Source organism: Macaca fascicularis, chromosome 17 (genome assembly GCF_037993035.2).
Source record: "Macaca fascicularis isolate 582-1 chromosome 17, T2T-MFA8v1.1".
In the NCBI taxonomy this organism is placed as follows: Eukaryota; Metazoa; Chordata; class Mammalia; order Primates; family Cercopithecidae; genus Macaca; species Macaca fascicularis.
In genome coordinates, this window is record NC_088391.1 from 24,907,577 (window position 1) to 24,926,389 (window position 18,813).

The window sequence follows — 18,813 nt, forward strand, 5'->3', positions numbered from 1 at the left end:
AAGCCCCTTCAGCTCTATCACACTAACTCCAGGTAGATAGCATCAGAATGAAATGGAATTGTAGGGCACACAGTTGATGTCAGAGAATTAAGGAATTGAGTAGTGTCAGAAAACACCTCAGACTATACTTTCTCGCTTGGTGTGGGAAGAGTTCAGTTGTGTTTCCTTCTTCTTGAGTGACCGAACTCCAAGAAGACGCCACTTCTGGAGAGAAACTAGGGGTCTCAACTTAGCCTGGCAGTGAGAATACAAATGGCAGCTGGGATGACCCAACAGGGGGCTAATGTTTGAGCTATTGTGTGTCACACTGACCCTGACCGGCCAAGTAGTCACAGCCCCCACAGGTTCTTCCTGCCTGTCAGATGCCTCATTCCCACCTGTGATGCTCAGACAGAAACCATGAGCCCTGAAAAACACCCTATTGTTTTGTGATGTCACCTCTGGAATGTTCTGAGTGTTTTGGTGACCAACTTCTGCATAGGACCTATACCTGGCAACTCACATTGGTATGGCTTTTTACTTGAGATAGAAATAATCATCTTAGGCAAGCAGGTACAGTTATCTCCGCGTCAAAGACTTTCAAAAGTCTTTTACATCAACTATAATATCTAGCTTAATATCTGTTCAGAGATTGATAAACCGTCTTGCCAGATATCGTCTACACATTCTTCCAGACTTTCATAATTGTACATAACTGACAAGAGGGAAATAAATGAGGAGAAAGTTCTATGTTTTTTAGGTGAGCAATTGAGGCCCAGAGGATGAGTTGGGAAGCAGCAATCTTCTTCTTTTCTCTTTTCCACAGCACTCAAGGCCAAATTTTACAAGAAAAAGAGATACCAGATCTGAAAGCCTAGAAATTCCAATCAATGTGGTTCTACCTCAGGTAGGGATAATCACAGAGGATGTAACCTATCGGTGTTAGCCAGAATAACCCCCTACCTCCTCCTTCAAAACTCTAGCAAGATGTTGTAGAATAAGCAGAGATAGGGCTTCAGGTTCTAGTTTGGGTTGGCTGCCAGCAGGCAGCGTGCTGGGGAAGGCCACATAGCCCCTGTGGGCCTTGGGTTCTTTTTCCCACGAATGAGGTGGTTGGGTCAGATGGTTTGGTAAGAACTTCCAGTCCTAACATTCCAAGTTTCTATGATACTCTGAAGTAACCCAACCTTCTCAAAACGAGACCTTTTGGTGCTTAGTGTTGTGCATTCACTTTGGATTTCTAGAGGAGAATTAGAACTGGGACTTGGAATCAAATGCATAAGAATGAATCCATGAGAAGAAAACCTCCTTCATGGACAGAGGGGTACAGAGTTATTTGGAGTTGTCAAGAGAATTAAGCCCTGCTATGCACCAAAGACAGATGTAGGGGCCATGGGCATAGATGCTTTTGTGGTCAATGAATTGGTGAAGTCCTCACAGGCTAGAGATTCTCAGGTCTCCTCCTGCCTGAAATCAGCTCTTTCCTTAGTGGAGTCTTCTTGATTGAATTGTGTCTACTGATGCTATGTCACAAAGGGGTGGCTTTGCTTTCTCCAGAGTCACCTAAGGCCTCATTGGAAGACCAGGGCCATGCAACCAGAGGGGTTGAAATGTAGGATGGAGGAATCCAAAGCAGAGGTAACTATCTGAGAGCTCTGTCCAGGGATGTGTAGGAGGAGGATTGACCACTGGTGAGCATTCCAGATATAATTGTAACAATCTAGGCAAGTATGTTCAGTGGGAGGCAAACATATGGAAGAAGAAAACATCCTGGATGTTTATTTTCACATTATCTTTATAACTTTGTAATGAACAGTCACTTTTCTATGACTTGAATCTTAGCTAGAATATAAGATAACTTCCCCCTGATCATTCGACAGGATAACAAGCTGTAGGAATCTTTTTGGGCCTGATTCTTTCCACCTGAAATATGCAGGGAGTTGTGTTGGCCACTGCTTCCCCAAGAGTGGGTGTTACTGCTGTGATGCCTCATGGCCCATATAAACCAATCTTTTCTTCCAGAATCCTGGGGCCTCTCAACTTTACATGCTTTGAAAGTACCTCAGATGGCTGAACGTTCTCTGATAGTAACCCTCAGTAATGTTGGCAAAGTTGGTGTTTAAGAAACTTGGTCAGGCAGAGGATGCCAACCTAGAGGTGGGTGTGAAGGAGGGGATAGGATTTGAAAGAGTAGTGGTCATGTGATAGAGAAATTGGAATGATGTTTCCATCAACACCTACCGTAACTTTCCCTCCCCAGCTCCCAGAAACAGCCCAGCAATCAAAGAGAAGAGAATGTGGTTTAAGACAGCTCAAGCTTGTCTTGGGGCTGCCTGATTACTGTTCTGGAGGACCTGGTGCTGCTGCTGGGGTCCTGTGGGGGCAGAGTGGGTGAAGAATGAGAGGATATCTCCTGTCTGGGCATGTGTACCTCTCACGGGAAGGTGTATACACCTGCCAAGAGGGCACAAGCCATGCACCAGGTTTTGGACACCTGTCAGGATGCTCAAGACTGGCACTCTGGGGACGGGTGTGGGTGTCTACAAGTAGATAATCTGAACCAAAATACCACCAGGGCTGCGAGAGGGACCAATGTGCTCACTCGGCCTCCCTAGATGAGATGGTGCATGGCTTAGGGGACAGGGTTGATCTGGGAAGCAAGGAGAGGAAGAAATATCGACTGAATGTTAGTGCGATCATGTGTTGAGCACGGTGCCAAGTAAGTGTGAGGTAGAGATTTTACAGGTACAGGAACTGGCAACCCCAGGAACCCCACTAGTAATGGCAGAGATGGAGGAAGGGGCTTGAACTCCAATCAGTGCCCATGTTCTCCGCTATACCAGGGCACATGCCACTAAGCTGGGCCACGCTGCATCTTAGCTCTGTGGTTCTTCTTTTGCTCTTTGGAGATGGAGTCTTCTCCCCGCATCTTAACCGCTCATCTCTGGGCTTCTTATTTTGTATTTGCCAAAAGCTACTCTATTCTGGGATGGAATCCACTTTCCATTTGTTTCAGAAAGGACTTGTGGCAGCAGCTCTGTCTCTAGAAAGTGCCTCTGCTTCCCAGCTCCCAGTCCTGCTGTGTGTTTAGGCTTCTCAATTACATTGCAAATGCCTGTGATCACTACTTGTTATCACCCTTAGGTCTTTTCAGGACGCATTGATTTCCCGTTTTTCTTCCTCACATTAAATATTTGTGTTTTCTGATCTATTTCCCTCCAGCACATTAACTTGCAAGCCATCAATGCCATTTCCAGCCCAAGCTAGCTGATCTCCTGGTTCCTTTTGCACGTAATGATTCAGTTCTCAAAGACTTTCACATTTCCCCAGTGAGCATGCTCTGTGAATTTCATTAAGGCATTGTTTACTCCTAGATCATTAATGAAAGAGCTACACCAGGTCAGACTGAGCTCCAATAGCACACACCAGTGCCATCTTCATCCTTCCCAGTTGCCTTTTCTCCTTCCCCTTTGTTTGGGCTTGTTCCTCAGAAGCAGTGAATTCCTGCTGACAGCAGCCAGATCGCCGCCAATTTGAATAACGGTTCCCAGGAAGATTTCACAAGAGTCTCTGTTAAACAGTATGCAAACATACTACATATGACATCTTCTTTATCCTGTTTGCTGTTAACGTTGTAATTCTATCAACATCGATCACATTTACCTTGTGAATTATCCTTTTACCTGTTAGTATTTATTAAAACCACCACTGACTTTGCCATGGTACCGGGGAGGTGAATTAATTTAAAATAATGATAATGAGACTCAGTCTTGTCATCTCATATGAAAATCAGTAGCATATTTGGCTTTTCCTTCCAGAATCCTGGGGCCTCTCAACTTTACATGCTTTAAAAGTACCTCAGATGGCTGAATGTTCTCTGATAATAACCCTCAGTAATGTTGGCAAAGTTGGTGTTTAAGAAACTCAGTCACCAGGCTTGGACTCTATCAGCAGTGTTGGGACATCTCTTCTGGGCTCTGGTAGCCACATTTTTTCAGGGGTGGAGAGGCGGCAGTGTGTCAGCTAAGCCTGGCTAGTTGCTGTTCAATCCCATCCCCAAACCCTTTGGATGGGAGACCACAACTCCAGTAATTCCACCCCAGAAGGTCCCATCCAGAGAGACCTGTTGCTACAAGTCCTGTAGCACCAGTAAGGGATTTTAGTCCTTTCACTTCCCCTTTTCCCTTTGCCCTTTGGCCTTTGCTTTTTGCCTCCCTTCTTTCAATTGTCCCCTTCCCCCATGTTCTTCACTTGCCACCAGGTTGGTGATCTGACAAAGACACAGTTGTTGGCAGATTTCAGGCATTTTCCTTCCAGGACCACTTACATTTACCAGGGAGGGTGCCAGACCTAATGTTAAGAAAGAATTCTAATCCACAGGTGGGACTTCAGGCTTCTGTGAAGGCGATGTTCGTGCCCAGGGCCCTTCCTGGATCCCTGGCACTAATGCATCATTGGGTTACAGCTATAAGCATATTTCCCCAGAGGACAGAGTCTCTTGGCACCTTTCTAGCACCCGATGGGAAGGCATGATGAGCCCATGGCCAACTTATTCCCCTTCTGCATCAGCTTCATATCCCATTCTTCCATGAAGAAGCCAATCTTTTTCTTTCCTACCTAGTGGATCTCTATGTGAGGGCATTTCCTAGAGACCAGGAAAGAAACAATCTTTTTTTTTTCATGGTCAGTTGCACCATGCTACATAGATGGTACCTCCCAGGCTTAGGAGAACATTACTGGGATGTTCTTGGGGCTTGTATTGGCAAAGACCTCTTGTCAAAGGCTAAAGGATATCAGGGTAGGTTAGCTTGGCCCATGAAACCAATCCAGTAATACCACTGGTCAAGGAGTCCTACTGAGAAGGAACTGGCTTCTAACACAGGCCAAGGAGGTCTGGAATCCTGGAACTGCATATGTTCGCTGAACTCAGATGCTCAGTTTTTGGGTAGACCTTTTGTAAAGAAATATACTCCATGTTGCATAGCGCTTTAGGCTGGGTATGTTTAAACCTTACCAGTAGAACTTCCCATCTGTTTAGTTTTTATGACAGCTTGCCTACCGCTTTCTTGTCCTCTTGCAACCCCAGGAAGTAGGCAGAGCGGTCATGTTTAGGCTTATTTTAGAGGTGACATTCAGAGAGGCAAAGTGACTTACTCAAGAGCAGTCAAAGGAGGGACTTTTGAGCCCAAAGTTACCGGAAATTTAGGGCCTTTACCCTCATTGGATTATATATTCAAGATGATGAAATGGACCACTAGCATGCTTGTGTGCAGGGGGTGATGGGAGCTTCCTCTAAGGGAGTACATGGATGAATCTAGGTGTTTGTGGAATTCACGTGAGGAAAACTCCATGCTTATAGATTTTACATCATACCGTAACAGCTTTGCCCTGGGACTATTTTAAAGTCTTAAGTATGAATGGAAATGAGGACATAGCTTTATCAAATACACTACATATATTAAGGCAAAAGAAATGGCCATTTTTGTAGGCCAAAAATGGTAAAATGTTAACAGTTTCTTATGGTTCAACCTAGTATTTGCTCCCAATCTTGCAGTGTATTTTGGTTGATTCAGTTATTGCCAAGGAATGTGAAATTTGCTTTCTAATTCCCAAGACTTGGGATGTCACAAAAACAAGGGATAGGTCACTGTGCTTAGATAATTGCAACTTACTCATATGGGCAGAGGAGAGGCCTGGTTGTAAGAGAGCCATTGCAAAGGAATGATATTAGTACATGCAAAATAAAATGTCTGAGCATTGTGAAGTGCTAGAATAAACATGGAGTTTGGAGTCAAATATCCTGATTTTAAACCCTGGTTCCACTCCTTTACCAGCTATGTAATCTTATGCAGAATCATGCCAGTTCTTTTGGGTAAGATATTACATATGAATACAGAAATCAATTAGCATATAACCTGACACATTATAGTCACTTGGTGTTATTTTTTTTCTGGTTCTATATAATCTTTCTGTAAAGAAATGCTAAGCAATGTCTCTTCTAAAAGCAGTAGTCCTTCTTGCATGTATGCAGCTCTTTATAAACAAAGAAAATGTTCCAAGTCTCCTTTTATTTCTGAACAATGAACCCTCTGAGAGAAGTAGGTCAGATGTTGGTGACATTGTATAGAGGGTTGTACAGGTTGTGCACTGCAGTAACAGTGAATAGTGCCTTCTAGAGTTGGGCATTTCAAAAATATATGGGTTGGCCCTGATTCATGTCAACATCCACATTTTCTAGGAACTAAGGCACAGAAATGAAGTGACTCTATAAAGGTCATGCACTCATATAGTGCAGGGCCAGAACTCTCTTCAGATGTTATCATTTCTAGTCCCCTATTCCCCACACCTTGCTGCCTGCATTAATGCTTCCTGCATTTTGACTTCTCTCATTTGCACCAAGAAGTAATTGGTGCTATTCACTGATTCTTCAAATCAACTGGAAATTCCCTGAGGGCAGGGTCTGTGAGCTTGGAACACAGTAGATGCCAAATTAATATTAGTTGATTCACTGACACTAATGTAGGGGAAAAATTGGTGCAATAACATCTTGAATGGGTACATGACTAGGGTGAAGAATGTTCACAAGGCCAAGAGCTTTCCTTTAAGGATTAAATCCAGCTAGCTCTGATCAGAATCAGAGAAATACCACAGGAAAAAACAAGTTTGTTTTGGATCAATGTTTTCCCAAAGTTCAATCATGAACCTTCTCATATCTAAAGATGCCTGTATATTTAATATAGGTATGTTTTTCTATTACTTATTAAAATAAATATATGACTACTGAAAACATTTAAAATATTCTAAGAAACTAAGCCATGAGGAAACACTGGACTTGACCACTTTCTTGGTCCTGTCTGGGGATAGGAGGAAAGACAATAGGACTTAGATGTTGGAGAAGAATTTGGTTTCCTGTTGAGAAAATAAAGAGGACTTATTAGTCCATCAGCATTTCCTGGATTAGGTGCTGTGGGCATGGAACAAGAGAGGGCACAAAGCCTGCTTGGGAAGAGGTGGCCATTTAGGGGAGAGGACGGGATGCCAACTAGGTTGGTAAAAGAGGGCTGCTAGGGTCATAGTGGTGCCAATTTACAAATGTGAATCCACTGGACCAGAGATAGGCCAAGAGAGCACTTAGACATAATGACTCTTACCCTTCATTTTACAGAAGTGGAAACTAAGGTCAGAAAGTGAGTGGATATGAGCAAGGTCACCTGAATGTGTAAATAAGGACCAGGGCCCAAACACCCAGGGTGTCTGTGGCTAGGGATCCACCACGTTAATGTTTTGTTTAGTGTATTTCTGTTGAGGGGCGGCAGAATGTTCCTTGGGTACCCAGTTTGGAAGGTGGATGTAGGACACAGGCAGCTGAATGCCATGAGTTAAAAGCCATCATGGCCAAACATGGGCAGGTAGAAAGCATCCATGATTCTTCTTTGGACCCTTAGTTGGATCAAGAAGATTGCCTCTCTGGCTGAAAAAAAATGATCGTTAAAAAGAAATGAGAAATGGGGAGATTTGAACACGGACTCAGCATTCACAGATATTGAGGGAGAATTGTTAAATTTTAAAGGGATGATAATGGTATTGTGATTCTGTTAAAGAGACACATATTTATGTATTTGTGGATAAAATGACACAATGTCACTTTGCTTTAAGGGAACCTAGTGGTAGGGGAGTGGTTGTAGAATCAGATTGAGGCCTGGTGAAACAAGTGTGGCCTTGATTTGATACTTAGTGAAGCTGAGTGATGGGTACATGGACATTTATTAGACTATTCTCTCTCTTTTTGTGTATGTTTGAACTTTTCCATCATATAAAGTGAAGGAAAAGATATAATGATCCCCAAAGCACTGTAAGTCTTTTGATAAATCCATGGTGGTCTCCCATGTGTGTACTTCACACATAGAAGGTCAGGGAGCCAAAAGTGGGTTTGTGTCTTAGTGAAGGAGCTGGTGCTGGTTATTTAACTTCTCTGGGTTTCAGCTTCTCCATCTGTAAAATAAGAATAGTAATAACATCTTACATGTCAGTGTAGTGAGGATAAATGAATTTAGTAGGTAGAATGCTCAGTTCAGGGCCTAGCATGAAATTGAGGCTCAATGTTTGTTTCCTTCTTCCCTTTCCTTCTCAGGACTGGGATGCACATGTTGACTAAAACCACATTTTTCCATGTTGATAGCTTCTGGAGTCAAATCCTGCTGAGATAAAGCATTGGTTCTAGTGCAGGGATGGAGAGGACCTCTTAAGATTCACTCCTGCCGGGCGCCATGGCTCACGTCTATAATCCCAGCACTTTGGGAGGCAGAGGCGGGCAGATCACAAGGTCAAGAGATCAAGACCATCCTGGCCAACATGGTGAAATCCTGTCTCTACTAAAATACAAAAAATTAGCCAGGCATGGTGGTGCGCGACTGTAATCCCAGCTACTCCGGAGGCTGAGGCAGGATAATTGCTTGAACCCAGGAGGCAGAGGTTACAGTGAGCCGAGATCGTGCCACTGCACTCTAGCGTGGCAACAGAGCAAGACTCCGTCTCAAAACAACAACAACAAAAAAACCATTCATACCTTATTGGCTTTGACTAATCTTCCCAGAAATCCTGGATCTCAGGACCTTAAACCTACCAGAAAATGGTCCAGGTTATCCACCGTGAGGTGCATTCTGATCACAGACAGCTACGGGAGCCAATCTGCTTCCCCAATTGACAAATGTGAAAACCATGGAGGCTGAATTTTTTTAAACTAAATAAGATTCTGATTGCAGAATGCCCGCATACCCTTGCTATCTGGAAGATTGAGCATATCCTTACAAAGTTAATGACATGTGCTTATTGCAAAGTTAATGGCATAGAACTGCATCTTCTATTTATCTAGCTCTTTAGGTTTTAAAGAATTCTAACCAACTTTATATACCATGCAAATTGTATTTCTCTCTCTACATACGCATACACACATATATAAAATGTAGCTAGCCTGAGTTGTTTTTTATTTTCTCTGTCTGTACACTTGTGAAAATAACCTAAGACATAAGGAATTGATATCTGGAGAGCATTTTGATATACTTGGATGAAGCACTTTTGGTGTATTTGGAAGTAGCTATCATGATCTTTCTATTTAAATTCATTGCTGCAATCATCGCCTCTTCTCCAGTGTGCACTCCACTTGCTCACTTCTTTTTGAATACATCTTACAATTCTTGCATTAGTGAAATCTACTTTTTCTGATAACAACACCTTACGGTTCTTTGGCACTGTTGGTTTTAAAAATATTTTTGCATTTTCCCATTTAATCCTCACAACAGTGTTGTGAACTAAGCAGGGCATATATTATTTCCATTTTACAGGTATATTTCATTGGCTTTTCAGTGTTGGAAGGTGCCTTTAAGATCATGGAGCCCAACTCCCTCTTTTTCACTCGTGAAAAGTCTGGGGGTCAAAAAGGATTAGAGAGCACTCTGGTTTCAAAGTGCCCATCAGTGACAAAATCAGGATGAAAATTCTTGTGACCTTTCAGTCTTTAATGCTGGTGCAACCCTCACCTAAGCAAATTGCATATTCTGCTTGACTTAGAGCTGTCCTAACCACCTGCAGCCAGGATCACCTGAGGGAGCTGGTTAGAAATGCAGATTCCTGGGCCACACCCCAGTCTGAGTGAATCAGACTCACAATGGGAGGCTCAGAAATCTGCATTTAAAACTCACTGGGGTTATTCTTCTGTACTGGGATGTGCGAAAGCTACCAACTCATTGGAGTTAAGCTCTGTGGATCTGAACCCCGTTTTATGCTGTGGTCTTGAGGTCTGTGGCCACCATCATGAATTCTTCAGGGTCTTTGGCTGGCTGTATCACCACATGTTGAATGCTCATTGCTCAGTGATATGTCTGGGATGGTTTTTCTTTCCTTCCAAAATTATTAGTTAGACTCTGCTTTGAGTCTAGCATTGCGTTGGAAGCTGGAGTGGATGTTTAAGGGGCTGCTAGCAGAAAAGACTCAAGGGTGGCTAAGAGTGAAGGATATGCCCAGATGGGCAAGAGAGAAGGCTGGGCTGATCAATGGCACCACCATTTCGGACACAGCAATTTGGGTGGCTGTTTGGATGATTCATGCTGCTTCTCTGCTCATGCTAAGTGAGAGTACACACCTGTGGGCAGTGGCCCTTGAGAACAGTGTTTGTTCCTCCTTTAGGGTGACAGAATGTGCTAGAGCCCATGCTTAGTGCTTTTGTACATTACCTTTTTTAATCCTAAAAATGTCTCTATGAGGCAAGGAGTAAATACAATTATCCCAATTTGAAATTGTGGAAATTAAAGCTCAGATAACTTGCCCAAATTCTTGTTAACTGGTAAGTAGTGAGGCAGAGACTCAAAATATTTGGTTGACTCTAAAATTAATGCTTTTGACCTCCATAATATATAACTGTTTCTCATTATTCATGGATTCCATATTTGTGAATTTGCCTTCTTGCTAAAATGTGTATCCACCAAATCAATACTTAAAGCACTTTTATGGCAATTCTCAGACATGCACAGAGAGGTGAAAATTTGAGTTGTGTAAGGCTGAGTCCCCAGCCAAGGAGCCTTCTTGTTTCAGCTCTCAGGCTAGAAAATAGGGTCCATTGCGCAGTCGATCTAGTGCCACTTTTTTTTTTTTTTTTTTTTTTTTGCCTTCTTGTGCATTTTGTTGGTGATTTTGCTGTTAAAAATGGCTTCCGCGCCATTCCAAGTCAAGTGCTGTCTAGTACTCCCAATCACAAGAAGGCTATGCTGTGCCACATGGAGAAAACACAGGTGTTAGAGAAGTTTTGTTTGGGCATGCGTAACAGTGTTGCTGACGTGAGTTCGATGTTAATGAATCAATAAACAATAAGCACTAAATTAGGTTATATATTGTTTGGTTGACAAAATTGTGACCACAGGCTCCCAGGAATGTAGCCCTCTATTTCCCATAGGAGCAATGGTTCTATATTTGGTAATTCAGCGTTGGAGATGACTTAATAGAACAGAACTCACTGGAATGACAAGGATCCGCCACATTTCCTTGTGAGGACCCCAAGAGGCAAAAACGCCCACTGTGGCCAGGCCAGACAATCAGACGGGGCTTATCCGGGGATGTCCTCGCCCCTTACTTTGTCAGCCAGCCCCGAGTGTGTCTGTCCCATCGTTAACGCTTTCCCATTCTCTCCCGCAGAGGGGCACAGCCGAGCCCTTCCCGAGGCTCCACAACTTGCACAGCATCCCTCGCTGCGCGCAGCAGGCCGCCCTGCCCCGGCTGAGCCGCAGGATGGCGAGCCAGCACTCCTACCCGCTGAACCGCTTCTCCTCCGTGCCCTTAGACCCCATGGAGCGCCCCATGTCTCAGGCCGACCTGGAGCTGGACTACAACCCGCCGCGGGTGCAGCTCAGCGACGAGATGTTCGTGTTCCAGGACGGGCGCTGGGTGAATGAGAACTGCCGCCTGCAGTCTCCCTACTTCTCCCCATCCGCCTCCTTCCACCACAAGCTGCACCACAAGAGGCTGGCCAAGGAGTTCGTGCTGCAGGAGGAGAACAAGTCTCTGCGGGAGGAGAACAAGGCCCTGCGCGAGGAGAACAGAATGCTCCGCAAGGAGAACAAAATCCTGCAGGTCTTCTGGGAGGAGCACAAGGCCTCGCTGGGCCGGGAGGAGAGCCGGCCCCCCTCACCGCTGCCGCAAAAGGACAGCGCGTCCCTGGAGGTGGTGAAGAAGGACCACGTCGCCCTGCAGGTGCCCCGCGGCAAGGAGGACAGCACCCTGCAGCTACTACGGGAGGAGAACCGCGCGCTGCAGCAGCTGCTGGAGCAGAAACAGGCCTACTGGACCCAGACAGAGGACGCAGCCGCCCCCGCCGAGGAAAGCAAGCCCGCCCCCTCGCCCCACGAGGAGCCCTGCAGCCCCGGGCTGCTGCAGGACCAGGGCTCCGGCCTCTCCTCCCACTTCGAGGAGCCCAGAGGGCCCCCCGCCCCGCAGGAGGACTCCAAGACACTGCGCGCCCTGCGGGAGATGGTCAGCAACATGTCCGGGCCCTCCGGGGAGGAGGAGGCCAAGGCGGGCCCGGGCCTGCCCGACGGCTGCCAGCCCCTGCAGCTGCTGAGAGAGATGAGGCAGGCGCTGCAGGCCCTGCTCAAGGAGAACCGGCTCCTGCAGGAGGAGAACAGGACCCTGCAGGTGCTACGGGCGGAGCACAGGGGCTTCCAGGAGGAAAACAAGGCCCTGTGGGAGAACAACAAGCTGAAGCTGCAGCAGAAGCTGGTCATCGACACCGTGACCGAGGTCACCGCGCGCATGGAGATGCTCATCGAGGAGCTCTACGCCTTCATGCCGGGCAGGAGCCAGGACCCCAAGAAGCCCAGCAGGGTCTGAGGCCTCCACCGTGCACCGGGACGCCGAACACTGGGCAAAAGAGAATCCCCTGCCTGCCTTTGTCGTCCTCGCCTTTCCCATCCAGTTCGTACCTATTGAAAAGCAGCGTTAGTGGCCTTCCTAAACTCAGAGTATTAATAAAGGTGTGAGGAGGCTGGGGCCAGTTGACACCAGCATGCGGCCTTTTTCTTTGGGTTTCTTTGTTTCATAAAAGATAGACAATATTTTAGAGCAGTTTTGGGTTCACAGCTAAATTGAGCAGAAAGTACAGGGAGTTCCCATAGACTCCCACTCCACAAATGCATAATCTCCCGCATTATCACCATCCCTCCAGAGTGGTACACTAGTGACAGTCTTTGAACCTACATGGACACATCATAATCATTCCAAAGTCTGTAAGTTTGCATTAAGGTTTGCTTCTGGTGCTGTACATTCTGTGGGTTTGATTAAATGTATAGTGACATGTAGCCACCATTGTAGTACCATATAGAGTATTATAGAGTATATGTAGTACCATATAGAGTATTTTTATCGCTAAAAATCCTCTATGCTCTGCCTATTCATCCCTCCCTCCCCCTCCAACCTCTGGCCACCATTGATCTTTTTTACAGTCTTCATAGTTTTGCTTTTTCCAGAATATCATATAGTTGGAATCGCCAAGTGTGGAGCGTTTTCAGGTTGGCTTCTTTCTCTTGGATATGCATTTAAGTTTCCTCCGTGTCTTTTCATAGATTCATAGACAGCTCATTTCTTTTTAGCACTGAATAAAATTCCATTGTCTGGATAGATCACAGTTTATCCTTTCATCTACTGAAGAAAATCTTGGTTGCTCTCAAGACAATTATGAATCTGACTTCTTCTCTCCTTTTTTCCCCTGGTCTCTTCTTTACCTCTGCCTTTATTATTGTCTCTGTTTTTCTCTTTCAGTTCTTCCTTTTTTTCCTTAATTTTTTCTTCCTCCTCTTCTCTTTCTCCTATCCTCCTTGCTCCCTCATCATCTCCAATTTCTGAGGCTATAGGAGTGGGGATAGGTCTATGGGGGAAGAAATTACCCTAAGCCAGGGCTTTTCAATTGTGCCATTATTATTTGGGGCTGGACAAGTCTGTGATGGGGGCTGTCATGTGCATTGCACAATGTTTACCAGCATCCCTGGCCTCTACCCACTGGATGCCAGTAATAGCCACCTGGCTCCCAGCTGTGACAACCAAGTATGTCTCCAGACATTGCTGAATGTCCCCTGGGGGACAAATTTCAACACTGCTATATGTTTCTCCAAGTAACATTGATTGAAACACAAGTCCTAGAAAAACACTGAGAAAATAAAAGGTTTGCACAGAGGAAATGCTGCTAGAATCCCCTCCGGCAGATTCATAATCGTACTCTGATTTAAAGGTCCTAACAAGTCCTACAGTGAAGTAATCTGCTTATCCTGGGTGAACCCATAATTACCCAATTTTATGTGATCTTGAAATCTTTTTCTGTGTTTTCTCTGTTATTCACCCAGTTTGGGAATGAGTGCCCTGTGCTCTCCCCAACCCCAGGCTCACTTCCCTAACCCTGGATTCCCTCTACTTACTCATGTTTCACACTTACCAGTTGGCTGCAAGAGAGGAGGGTGGTTGGCTGTCAGGTTTACTGGGGAGCAGGTGCAGAGACTCAAGATTTGTTGTCCTGGGCTTCAGTGTCCATTTCAAAGTTGGACATATTTTAAAGCCAAGAAATTGAAAGGTACCCTTAGGTGACTATAAAAGGGACTTGGGCAGTGGTTCCCAAACTTTGCTGTGTAGTGGAATCACCTGAGGGTCTTTGACAAATACACCCGGACCCCACCTTAGACATTATGATTTAATTGATATTGGCTGTGACAGGGCAGCAGGGCATTTAAAAGCTCCCCAGGTGATTCCAATATGTAGCAAAGTTTAGGAATCACTGTATAGGACAGTTAAGCCTTCTGATTCTCAATGTAATGCTCCATTCACTAATAATGAAGATAAATGAGTAGTCACATGTTAAGGAAAGTTTACCCATTTTGCTGATGGGAAAACTGATCTTTATATTGAGACAGACAAGAGTTTGAGACTGGAATATCATCACTCCTCATCCATTGTTCATGCTGGCTAAATTTCTGAGACTTGAACAAGCCAAAAGCAGTCACCCACACCCACAGAACTGTTTGCACCCCACTTTTCACTTGATATGACCTCCAGTAATCCTCAGAGCCGTGTAAGGAAGGCAGTATCATTTCTTCCACAGAAATGGAAACAGGAACGCCAAGGGATTGCAGCTAATAGGAGCCAAACAGGGACTTCAATGTATACCAAATGACTGCAGATCTCAAATTCCTTCTATGAGATCAGATTGCCAAGTAACCCTGGTCTCTGAAAATTAAGTTTAAAAGTGGCTTTGGGACCAGGAGTGGTGACTCACCTCTGTAATCCCAGCACTTTGGGAGGCTGAGGTGGGTGGATTACTTGATCCCAGGAATTTGAGACCAGCCTGGGCAACATGGTGAAACCCTGTCTCTACAAAAAAAATACAAAAATTGGCTGGGCACAGTGGTATGTGCCTGTAGTCTCAGCTACTCGGGAGGCAGAGGTGGGAGGATCTCTTGAGCCAAGGAGGTTGAGGCTGTGGTGAGCTGAGATCACAGCACTGCACTCCAGCCTAGGTGACAGAGGCTAAAAAAAAAATTGTTTTGGTGTCTGTTTCTCAGATTTAGGAACTCATCAAGTCTTACTCAAAATAGCATCAGAAATTCCAAAGAAGGGAGAACAAAATGACAGGAGTATTTCTTCTCACTGACTACACACCTAATTTTCATACAGGGAAGGTAACTGATGTCTACACAAAGGCTAAATCATTTATCCCCTCTTGCCACCAAAATCTGAAAAATGGGAAGTTGCTGTTGATAGGCCTCTGGCCCTTTGCTATTTTTTGCCCTCCTATATTTGGTAAATTCATCATTCAGGGCATCATGACGTACCACACTTTGTTTAAGTCAGTATAATAACCATGGAGTATAGGGTTCTTTTTTTTTTTTTTTTTAATGAAACCAAATTGATTTCTGTGATTCCAGACAGTGACAAAAGGCACACTCCCCATGTTTGTGTTACAAATATTTAACTTGGATTAAAGTATATAACAAGAGTCTGATGTTTTCTCACAAGCTGACAGAACTCAGAGAACATAATACTATTTAACAATGTCAACTTTCTCTGTCAGGCATAATCTAAATGGGTGGAAAATTAGCAAGATGAGCCATAAAATATCATTTTTATGGAGTAGGGGAGATTTACTTCAAAACAATGTTTCATTGTGTAATGCAATCTGTCATGGATTAATTAACAGTCTAGCAGGATCTAACCTCTTGTGGAACGGAATGAAATTTCGTTCTTCAAGGAGAGTGTCCTTTAAGCATCTAGATTCCTTTCTCAACTTTTTCTTTGTCTAACTCCTGGTCTAACCTTAAGTCCTTCTCTAGGAACCAAAGTTGTTTCCTCTTGCAGGGCAGGTCTTGGCTTCATTCTAAACATTCAACTTTTCCTATCTTCTTCCATTCAGCCCTTAACTTGGCTGGCTTTCTTGATTGCTGGAGTAAACCCTCCTGCTGAGTTGGCTGAAACCTGTCGATAGGTCTATCTGGTTCTGTAAGTTGTGGATCAGGTCAAATAAAGAGGAACATTCAACAACAAAAATAAAATCCTAAGCCCCCCAGCCAACTGAATAGGCCTCCCTTTCTTAGCCAAGGAGACCTGAGAGGAACCTGAAAAACTGAATTTGCAGCCACAATGGGAAGGGAGGTCGGATGTGCCTCATAATACTGCCCCCTTTTGGAGTTTAGGCAGAACTGAGCAGCATTAACATTGAAATAGAGATCAACAGACTGAAAAAACAGACTCTGTGGCAGTAAGATACCAAATTCCAACCTTCTGGCATAGCATCATATGACAGCAGACCCCAAAAGAAATAAAAATATTTTACCCCAAAATATATTTCTTTGACATATTTTGAAATGGCCCTGAAAAACTGTCTCTTGAGGGGAGGAGGCAGAATTTGCATCTACAGAGAATTTTCATTAATGCAACTAGGCCTTCCCTTTCTAGGTCTTTCCCAGATCTAGGAGAGATTAAATGATAATCTGACACCTTTAAGGTCTGAAAAGAGACATTTAATATCTATTCTTGCTGAAGTCTGCTACTGGAAGCTTCACCTACATAATAAAAACCTTGGTCTTCACAGTCCCTCTTTAACACAAGCATTTCTTTCTACTGATTTTGAATCTTTAGACAAAGCATAAATTTTTCAACCAGTTGCCAATCACAAAATCTTTGAATCCACTTGTGACCTGTAAGCATCCCTCCCATCCCACCTTTCATGCCACACACCCCCACCAGGTATATATGGGATGTATACCTTCCATGTATTGATTTATGATCTTACCTATAATTTCTGCCTCCCTAAAATGCATAAAACCCAAGTTGTAACCCGACTGCCTTGGGCATACTTTCCCAGGATCTCTTGAGACTGTTCCCTGGCTGTAGTCACTTATATTGGTTCAGAATAAACCTCTTTAAATATTTTACAGAGTGTGGTTTTTCTGTTAACACTAGTTAATGGAATCTCCAGAATTAGTTTGGGGAGGAAATTTCAACAGGGAAATCATCTATGCAAGGATGGTCATCCAGAGCTTAGCAGAGAGTGCCAACAATAGGAAACAGAATCAAAACAACTCTGAAGGAAATGCTGTTGGTTTTTGTATGCCTCAGATTCCATTCTTGAACTCTTCCCTTTCTGAGGAATTTCCATAAAATAGGGTGACCTCAATCTGCTGTTGTCAATGCTTGCTGGAATCCAGTGTTAAGCTGAGCAGAGCAGGAAGCAGCTGAAAGGAGGGTAAACTGACACAATGTATCTGATGGAGGAAGTCCAGACTCCTAAATCCTCCTTTGTCTCTGTCAGCATATTGTCCTCCATATTGAATTTCTGATTCATCATGGCAAACATCTTTTACTGGGGAGCCATGTCATTTTAAGAATATTCTGGGTATTCCAAGAACAGCTGCTGGGAATCAGCTTTCTTTCCATTCATAATATTGAGCCTGAGTTGGTCTCCCGGTCCTTTTGCAGCAGACAGAATGCTTGTGCTTGGGGTTACCCACCTCCTTCCTCATTCACATGCTGGTCTTCTCCAATTTGAGCTCTTATCAGTTTCTCCAGGTAAACAGTTCTTTCCAGATTCGTTACCCTCTTTGTTCACTCAAACAATGGTCTTTGTAACTGAGAACAAACTTAGAAGCAGGTGACAGATTATTTTTAATGTTGTTAGGACAAGTGGCTAATTTATGACATTTTCTTTCTAAGCTTGCCTTTATTCTTCGCAGATAGGATGACTCGGAACTCTTCATTGGAAATCCTCACTCAGTGGGAACATTAAGTCCAAACTGTTTCCAGCAATTGGTCAGATGTCACTCAGGGGTGCTGTGGGATGGAAGAGTTTCTTGGTTGTTATTTACTTTATGTGGGGTTATGGTTTGATGGTTTTCACCTTTTTCCTCTCCTTTAATCAATCACTAGATAACTGTTGATCCTATCTCCTATATAGACCTTGAACCCTTCTATTTCTTTCTAGTTCCATGGCCTCAATCCCAGTCTAGCCACTGTTGTCTTCTGGGTGATTGCTTCAACTCTGAATTGATATGTCTCCAGAGTTACTTCTGGCCAATTTTCCATGTTGCAACCATACTGGTTTTCTTAAATGTGTGAATGTAATCATGTTATTTTCTTACTTAAAATTTCTCACTTCTTGTTACCTTTAGAATAAAACAAAACTTTATGATGGGTTTCTGTCTTAAGTGTAGATGCTACTTAATATTCTTCTGACCTCCTGAATTGTTATCATATCAGTGCTTCTCAGGACCCCCACTGGGCTCCTTCACAAGTCATAACTTAACCAAATGTCATCCCTGTCTCATGGAAGTTACATCCAAAGAGGATAGAGATTCCTCCTCCTGGGAAGGGCAGACAGAGTTTTGAGGGAGATGTACTTGGAGAACTGAAGACAGATGGTACCATGGACTGAATTTTGTCCTTCCCAAATTCACGTTAAGCCCTAACCCCCAATGTGATGGTATTTGGAGATGAGGCCTTTGGAAGATAATTTGATTTAGATGCGGTTATGAGGGAGGGACCCTCATGATGGTATTAGTGTTTGCTCTCGCTCTCTCCCTGCCTTGTGGGGACATAGAAGGCAGCTGTGTGCGAACCAGAAAGGCCTTCACCAGCACCTGATCATACTGTCACGCTAATCTCAGACTTTCCAGCCTCCAAAACTGTGAGAAAATAAACGTTTGTTGTTTAAGCCACCCAGTCTATGGTATATTGTTACAGCAGTCATACCTAAGACAGATTGGGATACTTAAGTTGCTAATGATTGTAATGAATCCACCCTGGACATTATTA

General features: G+C 44.0%; 1 protein-coding gene across 1 annotated transcript; it reads left to right on the forward strand.

Moving 5' to 3' along the window:
- Nucleotides 1-360: 360 nt before the first annotated feature.
- Nucleotides 361-14,897, forward strand: CBY2 (chibby family member 2). Its single transcript, XM_045377228.3, has 3 exons — nt 361-506; nt 806-886; nt 11,164-14,897. Exons 1-3 carry the CDS (start codon nt 432-434, stop codon nt 12,352-12,354), a joined length of 1,347 nt encoding a protein of 448 aa, XP_045233163.1. The 5' UTR covers nt 361-431; the 3' UTR covers nt 12,355-14,897.
- Nucleotides 14,898-18,813: the final 3,916 nt, after the last annotated feature.

Bases quoted from the DNA above. Each gene is read 5' to 3' on its own strand.
- CBY2 (XM_045377228.3), top strand. From the start codon at position 432: ATGTCACCTCTGGAATGTTCTGAGTGTTTTGGTGACCAACTTCTGCAT. The intron at 507-805 runs GTATGGCTTTTT...TCTTTTCCACAG, and splicing joins ATACCTGGCAACTCACATTG to CACTCAAGGCCAAATTTTAC. The intron at 887-11,163 runs GTAGGGATAATC...TCTCTCCCGCAG, and splicing joins TCAATGTGGTTCTACCTCAG to AGGGGCACAGCCGAGCCCTT.